Below are 10,017 nucleotides of genomic sequence, written 5' to 3' on the forward strand. Positions count from 1 at the left end.
TAGCCTATAGTCAGATTAAATTTTTTTTTTACTGAAAGCTAATTTAATGTTTAACGTTTTCTTGCTATTGTGGAGAAAAGCTCAACTCTGCTGCAGTTGTTTGTCCAGGAAACCAAATATAAAATTGCATCACTAGACCTAATCAGACCACTATACTGTAATGCAGGAGTCCTAACACAGTGGTTCTAAACCTTTTCAGGCCGCGACCCCCCAAAATAATCACATTTGAACTGGGGACCCCCCACCCTGATAAGCACTTGGAATGTAGGAGTTGAGGCATTCAATTTTGTTTGAATCTGTTCCACAGATATTGTGAAAATAGCAGATCTACAAACTCTGAGCTTATAGATCGTCTATTTTCAAAATGTTTGCTTCTTTCTTAAATTATTTGACAATTTAGCCAATGTTTGAGCAGTTTTTATAGTATAGTTTGTTGATTACTTTTGATGCAGTAATGGTCTTTTTATTTTCTTTCTTTTTTTAGGTATTAAAAAGGTCTTAAAAGTCCTTATTGTCACTTCACTGTCATCTGGGGACCCCCAATAAATCATGTGGGGACCCCCCTGGGGGTCCCAACCCACAGGTTGAGAACCACTGCTGTAATGCAGGAGTCCTAACACATGAAAAGGAAATATGATTTACCAATTTTTCCAAGGTCATGGCTGATCATTTTCATCCCCATTTCATCCATTTAATCCCTTTCCAAACCCAACTGTTTTGACTAATTTTTTATTTATGTCACGGTACCTTATTATATTTGCCTTGTGTTGTTTATTTATGCTGTAAATTAATTTCACGGTGCCTAGTGTAACATTTTTAACACCATAGAGTAAAGATACAATACTTTTTGAGTGGTGTTTGTCTCTGTTATTTAATTTTGAAGAATTATTTGTGCTCCATCTTCAAAAACAATCAACAGTAGCCTACATAGGCCTAAATTGAAACTGCTATATTTAAATCTTGCCACTGGATGGCGCTGAATGTAAACGGATTCTTCCTTCCCACGATGTCTTCAGTTTATTTATAAGATAGCTGTACCACCACCTCTCTCTCTCTCTCTCTCTCTCTCTCTCTCTCTCTCTCTCTCTCTCTCTCTCTCTCAATAATGTTGCATTGCATCAGAAATCATTTTCCTTTTGATTGATGTCGTCGGGGTTCGAGTGGTAAAGGGAGATTACTTCACGTTTTTCTAGTCCCAGTGTTATTCTCACAACAAATCTGTTGGGGGGGGGGGGGGGGGGCACAGGGAAATGGCCTCAGCCATAACAACAGGGTGACACTTCTCTGCGAGAGATCAAAGGAGATCAAAGTCCATCAAAGGAGCTCACCTTACCAACACTAACATTTAGTAAAGTGTAGATAAGGGCTCTAACTTCAAAAGATATAGGCTACAAGCAATTCAAACGTTGTTTGTCAGGTCAGGTGTCTAGAACTTGGAGTCTCACACACACTACAAACACACTACAAGCCACCAGATGACGTCCAAGTGCCAAGGTGTCTTCTTTTCTGTCTTCTCAGAGAGAACAGAGAGAGAAGACAAACGTTGGCACCTGCACGCTTTTATCAGCTATTGGATTTTGACTTGGTTGGTTCTACACTTAGCCTTGGATAAAGACTAGACTATCGATGTGTTTTTTATCGAGTCTGACTTTTACTTCATACGAAAGTAAAAGTCATAAAATACATCTATGATATCCAAGGCTATTCCACACTCATGAAGTTATGATTCAACATGATGCAACAACAATGTCAGTGAAATATTATGTCTGGATTCCGTCAACATAATTCACCTGCTTACCAGAGCACTAAACATGACTTTTTGGCCTACCTTAATGTTTTTGTATTATTATTATTCTTTATTTGGGGCAATAGCCTATTTTATTTGTATTTCTTCTTTCTGAGTTTTAGTGTGACTGCCCTTTATGAGAACCATGGCTAATGAGAAACCTGTCAAGTCACCTTTCATCTGCAGCAGCCAGCAGGCCTACTCGACCAGTATCGTACAATTCTGACTGATTCTAAATGTATCCATCCCAGCAGGGGAAGCCAAAACGCCTGACTTACAATGAAGAACAAAATCATTAAGAAACTGAATCGCCTATTGTTAATTAATTAATAAAAATAATGTTGAATGTTTGAGCTATAATCTGCGCGCAGAGCTCCACACTAGACCAGGACACAGATCAGAGACCCTTTTATCTCCAAGTGTCAGTCAGTCCTTGAAAGGAAGGCCATTCAATTCGGTCAACTTCTCACACCCCTTAATGGTCTGCATGTATATCCTTACTATCCTAACATTGATGTCCGCCGCCAGTGCATCAAGCACACGCTGGGAGATAATTGCCCCCCTGTGCAATCAGAGAGATCAAATGAACTGGTTAATCGACGGAAAAGTAACTTTAATCACTATCTTTCTTCACACACACAGCCAGAGGGCAGTTAGTTAGGCTACTTGAATGTCAAAGGAGCCGCGCATGTAAAGTGCAGAGCGGGTCATCCACACACACATATAGGCTACAACAGAAAAAACAATATTCATGAGAAGAAAGTCATGTCTCTGTGTCACTAAAAGGTCATAGTCTATCTATGACATGTCATTTACTGTAGACTACAGCCTACCTGAGCGAAATATAGGATTTCATTCTGAATCTAAAGCATCCCAAGAACTGTCTTCAAGATACAAAAAAAATATGGATTATGTGCAAGAATGATGACGATGTGCAAGAGTGGAATTAATGTATATCCTTTATAGGTTGAACAGATAGCCTACAGACATTTGTTTAAAGCAAGGGTGATATAGGTCGCCAATAATGCATACATATTTAACAATGTATAACATGGAACCAAAAAGACTTTGGGTCCATTTGGTTCCATTTGTAGACACTCTCCTAGAGTAAAGTAACACTGAGGATGTTTACTGTGTGTAACGCGCGCAAATCCAGTCCCAGTTCTCAGACTTGTTGCTCATCAATAAGCATCTCACGCACACACACACACACACAGTGGTGTAAAGTAACTAAGTAAATGTACTCAAATACTGTAGCCTACTTAAGTACACTTGTGAGGTATTTTTTACTTTACTGGAGAGAGTTTCCAATTTTCAGTAGGCTACTTTTACTTCTACTCCACATCATCTCACCACACATTGTGAGCTTGTAGATCTGCTATTTTCAAAAGATTACAATTTAGACATAATGATAACTTGTGTTGAAATGGGACATTCTGCGTAATGAGTAGGCTACTTTCTACTTTTGGTACTTTATGTATACATTTTGATTTGAATTTGAATACGTTTGTACTTTGACTCGAGTACATTTTTAATTCCGGACTTTTACTTGTAACAAAGTATTGCTACATTGCAGTATTGATAATTTTACTTAAGTGAGAAATGTGCGTACTTTTTCCACCACTCTGTGTACGCGCGCGCGCGCACACACACACACACACACACACACACACACACACACACACACACACACACACACACACACACACAACATTGTGAAACGCAATCTCTGACAGCAGGGTAGAGAATGGATGGATACAGTCAGTCAGTGACGCTGGAGCTTCTAGGCGCCTTTGAAACTCCATCCCTGTGTCTTTGTTGTGCTGTTTGAGGGGCGGGGAAGACAAACAAGTCCACAAGTATAAAGACCAGATCCCGGAGCCCTTCCAGTGCAATCAGGAGAACCTCCAGGATCCCAAACATCTCTAGGAACCTTGTCTTCACCAGGAGGATTCCTTCAACACTTTACTTCTTTGCCTTTTTTGGGGGAACGCTGTCTTTGATCACCATAGTTTTTTACCCAGAACAAGACGGATTTTCTTTAACTTTATTTGTTTTGTTACCACGGGAGAAACCATGCGGTTGTACTCGGTGCGTCGCTTCGTGGCTGTTGCGTATCTCACCCTGTTTGGATACTTTGGGAACGTTTACTCTGGGAGTGTTTTGACGAAGAACTCCAATGCCATCAAGAACGTGCCCGGTGGAGGCGGAGGCGCGCCCAAGGGTGCTGCCGACCCGGTCAGCCCCAGTCCACGCACCTCCACGCCGGGCAGCGTGGGACACAGGATACCCCCCGTGGACACACTGCAGGTAAATTGAACAAGTTAGACCCCTATAGACCTATATATAGCCTACTGCACATATAAACAGAGCTGCTACCTTTAAACACATTTTAAATCTGAAGCTTTAAATAGTTTTGAGGGGAAAAAATCTGCTGATTGTCCCAAAGTGACTGCAAAAGATTGCTGCTATTTGTTTCAAAAAGTTAAAAAAAAACTTTATACCATGTAGCTATATATTGAATGTATATAACGACACAATAGCTCTGTTTAACACAATGCTTTACCCCCTCCAACTGTATAGCATAGGCCCTACTAGTTTTTTTAATTATATTTTGACACTTGCTTTGGTGATGTAAACGTATTTTCCTCATGCTAATAAAGCTCATTTTAATTTAATTTAATTGAACAACCCTCTCCAAAAAAAAAACGGACCGTGCGTAAATATCAAAAACGTTCTGCTTTTATCTTGGGAAACAACGTTTCATCATGTCACGTTCTCCAGACTTTTCAGTCAGTGTTCTCCTTTCAACGCAAAGCTTATGTTAACGTGTTTGTATTTATGTCATTGTTGCAGTCAGGTGTTTGTACGGACGATGACGAGTGTGGATCCGATGAGTTCTGCAACGACGCCAGAGGCGTGTGTCTGCCGTGCAGAAAGAGCCGCAAGCGCTGCGCACGGGACCAGATGTGCTGCGCAGGGAACCGCTGCAGCAATGGTGAGGAGACCAGGCTTTATCCTTAACCATTTACCTCTGAGTGAAATACTTTGATAGATTTAAGTGCGTTAGCCCAGTGGTTAAACTTTTTCCGTGTCAAGGACCCCCCAAATTGACACATATTAGCCCGTGGACCACCATTTGAAAATATATGCCAATCTACACTGTAGTATCATCATCATCATCATCATCATCATCAGTGTTAATTTAACTCGAAGAGTGTACAAATGGACCCTGACGGGTCCATTTGGTTCCATTTGTGCACTCTCAGAGTTACAGACACATAAGGGTCAATTTGGTTCGTCTGGGGACCCCCTGGAACCCCCCCAAGGACCCCTGGGGGTCCCCGGACCCCACTTTGAGACCCAATGTGTTAGGCTTTATCAACGTGTCATCAACATTCACATTGATACATTGATGAGTACTTTTCTTACATGTGTTGATCATTAAAAGGATGCACTTCAGTATAATTCAAATGATCAAATAAGTAGGGCTATTGAGGTGGAATATAATAGGATGTATAAATATAATTGAGAGAATGACCTTTTTTTTCTTCTTTTGTCATTTCCCAGGCGTGTGCCAGCCAGCGAATGATTTGGAGGGCATAGACGGGGCCACGATCACCGGTTGGCACGGGCACAACAATAACACCATGGAGCACCATGCCAAGAGACCACCCTCCTCTGGTCACGGGCATCAGCCCCACTCTGTCAAAGGTAAACATTTATTTTTAGCCTCTTCATCGAGCTCTCTTTTTATGAAACATACCAAAGCTGTCTGACTGCCTTATGTCTTGGCTCAGTTCAACATCAAAACATCTCGATATGTTTCTTGTACGTAAACGCAGAGGTTCTAAAACAAAAAAAGTTATTGGGAGTCCATGGAAAAAAGGAAGCATGAGCTCAGTTCGGGTCTCTCCCCAGGCTGGCAGAGGTAGAGTAGCGCCCAGGATTACAGCTTAGGCAATTGGCACTTGGTGAAAAAATGGGTTACAAAAATCGTGGGAGAAAAATGTAGGGACATTTTATTTTCAGTTTGAGAACCAGTGATGTAACTTTTCTCCATCTCTCTCTCTCTCTCTGTCTAATCTAGGTCAGGAGGGAGATACCTGTCTGAGGTCGGCGGACTGCGGACTGGGCCTGTGCTGCGCCCGCCACTTCTGGTCTCGCATCTGCAAGCCCGTGTTGACAGAGGGCCAGGTGTGCACGCGCCACCGCAGGAAAGGCGCGCACGGCCTGGAGCTGTTCCAGCGCTGCGACTGCGGCGACAGCCTGGCCTGCCGACCCGAGAGGGGGGGAGGAGGGGGAGGAGGAGAGCGAGAGCGAGACCACACTGTCAGCAGGACGGCCGCCCGGAACCTACACACCTGCCAGAGACGCTGACACACACACCCTATACACACTCACACCACAGACACACACACACACACACACACACACACACACACACACACATAAATAAACCGAACACCTCCACATCCTTTCCTGCCAAAAAGTCGCTGACACAAACACATGCAGCACCCGGAAGGATAGACATGATTCCTGGTGGAAAAGTGATATGCCCCCAGAGGAATGCGGGCAGCATAAGGTTGGACCGATCCGATTCCCATCGACGGACGAGGAATCGGAAGTTGGCTGGAGGAGGGAGGGAGGGGAGAAGTGAAGAAGCCTCGTTTATACTTTATCGCACGAACATATAGTTAGTATGAGTATAAGTCAGGCTCGGCACTTCGTGGGGGTCTCGAGAAAATACATCGATTTAATGTCATCGTCGGAAGTGGCAGAGCTGTTTTTGTTTCACTTTTTATGGAACTTAAAGCCTCGAATTATTGCAGTAAATTACTGTATTGTAAATAACTTATAATGGAGGTGGCACTTAACTGAGCTATTGAATTCTGTCAACACCGGTATTATAAAGACATGGTGCTGCATGGTTCATTTCCAATATTGTAAATGTGTACACAAATATATTGTTATATACTATGTAAATGTCTATATTTTTAAGTTACATTGCAAAGAAATGTGAAAATATTTGTTTTATTAAAAAGTCACTGATAACCTGGAATTACTCTGCTCCCTCCTTTTTTTTGGCAAATCGTCTGTCGGCTGGAAACGTCATTGTGTCCAAAACTGTTACTTTTCAGGATTCAAATTCAAAAATAGCAGATCTACAAGCTCAAAATGTGTCTCTTCACGCCGTGTTTCGAGCTTGTGGATCTGCTACTTTTGATGCTTTTGATCTGCTACTTTTTATGCTTTTGTGTGACGCTGTAATATGTAATATATAAGTAGGGCGCTGATTTATGAGAAAGAATAAAACACGAAAAGTTAGACTATGGAGATTGCCTTTGTTGGGTTTCTGCCCGACAGCAACAAAATGTTCTTGTTTGCAAAATGAATACATTTGAGATAGATTAACTTGCTGCAAATGATACAACATTATTGTCAGCTTTGTTCAGTGAGGTTTTGTTGTAGCTCTACACAGCAGGGGTCCAGGGACCCCAGAGATCCTTGAGGGGGTTCCAGGGGATCCCCAGCAAAATAAGTTATAGCATCAAAATCAGTTTAACCCCTTTAAACCTATTTGCCTATTTCACGATCTACAAGCACATTGTGATTGTTGTGTATCGATAGATTTTTTAAAAACGAGATTTTTCTTTAACATAAATCTTCTTATCTGGGAGTCCCTGACACAAAATCTTTTCAGATGGGGGTCCGTCCGCGGCCAAATAGATATCATTTTGGGGGGTCCTACTTGGCATGAAAATGTTAGAGACACACTGCTCCCAGAGGTCAAAGGTCGGCCATAGGGTTGAGAAAAGAGTAATGTTTTTAACTTTTCGTTGAGTTGGTATTTTGTTACATTCCAAAATACCAACCGACCCGTTCTGGAAAGCAAGAGTTATTGGAACACTGGCTTGGTCATGTTGAACTCCTAGTCCACACAAAGCAGTGGTTGCAAGGGGGGGGGGGGGGTGTGAAACTCTCAGGCCAGATATGCTGCTTATGCTCATTAAACTCAGGTGTGTGTGTGTGTGTGTGTGTGTGTGTGTGTGTGTGTGTGTGTGTGTGTGTGTGTGTGTGTGTGTGTGTGTGTGTGTGTGTGTGTGTGTGTGTGTGTGTGTATTTGATAAATACTTACTGAAAATGCCAGATCTACAAGATTACGTTAGGGTTAAAAGTGACAAAGAATTGTAAAAATTGCACGAATGAAATTGCCCTCCTTGATGACCTCACAAGTATAGTAATACATAGTGTACGTGTGTGTGTGTGTGTGTGTGTGTGTGTGTGTGTGTGTGCGTGCGCGTGCACACACACAGACACACACAGAAGCACACACGTTCACACAAACACACAAATCATAAACAAGCAGTCTTTTATGAGTTATCACTTCAGGCTTATTACAGCATGTTGCATCCTCCTCAGATCTTTTTGGGATGGTCCGTCATGATGGGGCCGTGGTGTGTGTGTGTGTGTCATCAGAGAACATTACAAACGGGACAGGATGCTGCTCCCTCCCGTATCAAATGAGCTAATAACTAACTGTATCACAGTGACCTGGCGAGCCTTTGCCACCTAAAACCCTTTGGTGTTCCCTGGCTATAGTTTCTAATTATATACCTTCATGTGAAGCATAGGGGAGAGATAGCTAGCAGCTACCCAAAAGCTAAAGTCTCTAATTACTTCATCTTGCTCAATCTACACAAGAAGGACTCATGAAATGAGGTGTACCACAGGGCTTTGGAGATTTTTCGGGCGCTGTCGTAGTGGAAACCTTGTATGTCCAAAAAACTGTTACTTTTTCAGGAAATGGATCCATGGTATAGTTATTATTTAATCACACGCTCCCTTGTTAATACTTTTCATTGGGTCAATGCATATACAACTCCACAGACAGATGTAAGCACTTTGACTTTCACTTAACGTCAAAAATAGCCAAACTGCAAGCTCACAACAACGCATCACATTGTGATGTTTTGTAGCGATTGTAGATACTTTTGTTTGTTTATTGGTGTGTGCCAATACAGAAGTGATAATGTGAGTACTTTGTCCTCCATTGATTTGAAATTTGGGAGGTGCTACCTTTTGGGGATTTTTTCCATTTTTGATGTGTATACTGGATTTTGGATCCACTGAGAAAACCCATTGTTGATGCGCAACCTCTTTTTCTTATTTACTTTTGTGTAACACTTTCAGTGTGACGACATAGGTGCATTAAAGGAGTAGTTCATGGAAAAAATGACTTATTTTCTATCAATTACTCCTTGAATTAAGCCTTGAATTCATGGAGGCTTTTTCAGTTTTTGTCACATTCCTGAGCCAATAATTTGATGGCCGGCGGAAAGATGCTAATGTCTCCGGTAGGAGACTGAAAGAGCCTCAAAGAATCTCAAAAGACTCCTACTGAGTCTCCTATTGACAGATGACCCTGTCATCAAATTATCGGCTCAGCAATGAGACAAAAACTAAAAAATCTTCATGAATTCACGGCTTCATGGCGCGTGTAATTGATAGGAAATAAGTAATGGAGATGCAAGGTTTCTGCCCCGACAGCAACGTTTTGTGATGCAATCCAAAAAGGGGAAGGAAAAAAACGAAGAAAAAAACATATCCATTCAAAATCTCTCTCTCTCCGACGTGCACAGCAGCATGCACACCGCATTTCCTGTCTGTTGTTGTGCAATGGATACGCTCTAATATGCAGGCCATGAATCCACCCAAATACACCTCGCTGCCTGTAATTAGGGCTCGTTTTGGATTAGAAGATGGTGAGGAAATTACTGTGCTTTTCTTTGCTTGATTCTCGTGTCAGATCAAAAGGAGCCAAACAACACGCTCCTCTTCATATCTGACCAAGCTCAGATAAGATCTTCCCCATGTCTACATCCACGGCTCTCCTCTCCTTCTACCTCCTCCCATAAAGGGAGAGGTTTGCTTGAGGCTGTCACGTCACAGGGATGGGTGAGCTGTTGTGACAGGAGGAGAACGATGTCCAATGGCATTCAACCACCTTAAGGACTACTATATGCTGTAATCACTATGTCTATTCCTGCTCCATCTGTACCGAGATGACCCCGGACCTAGAACCACTATACATATTGTTGCTGTCGGGCAGAAACCTCTTATCTCCATCTTTTTGTGTTTTTCCGTAAATTAACGCCCTACTTGATCATACTACAGCGTCACACAAAAGCATCAAAAGTAGCAGATCCGTAAGCTCTAAACGACGCGTT

General features: G+C 42.2%; 1 protein-coding gene across 1 annotated transcript; it reads left to right on the top strand.

Moving 5' to 3' along the window:
- Positions 1–3,652: 3,652 nt before the first annotated feature.
- Positions 3,653–6,840, top strand: LOC308099804 (dickkopf-related protein 1-like). Its single transcript, XM_080448604.1, has 4 exons — positions 3,653–4,096; positions 4,643–4,784; positions 5,357–5,500; positions 5,877–6,840. The coding sequence occupies exons 1-4, from the start codon at positions 3,863–3,865 to the stop codon at positions 6,164–6,166; spliced, it is 810 nt and encodes a 269-aa protein (XP_080304730.1). The 5' UTR covers positions 3,653–3,862; the 3' UTR covers positions 6,167–6,840.
- Positions 6,841–10,017: the final 3,177 nt, after the last annotated feature.

Source organism: Gymnoscopelus braueri, assembly GCF_963280865.1.
Source record: "Gymnoscopelus braueri genome assembly, chromosome: 14".
Taxonomy (NCBI): domain Eukaryota; kingdom Metazoa; phylum Chordata; class Actinopteri; order Myctophiformes; family Myctophidae; genus Gymnoscopelus; species Gymnoscopelus braueri.

Excerpts from the sequence above, each read along its gene's own strand:
- LOC308099804 (XM_080448604.1), top strand. The coding sequence starts at position 3,863 with ATGCGGTTGTACTCGGTGCGTCGCTTCGTGGCTGTTGCGTATCTCACC. Across the intron at positions 4,785-5,356 it reads AGGGAACCGCTGCAGCAATG|GCGTGTGCCAGCCAGCGAAT; the intron begins GTGAGGAGACCA and ends GTCATTTCCCAG. Across the intron at positions 5,501-5,876 it reads TCAGCCCCACTCTGTCAAAG|GTCAGGAGGGAGATACCTGT; the intron begins GTAAACATTTAT and ends TGTCTAATCTAG.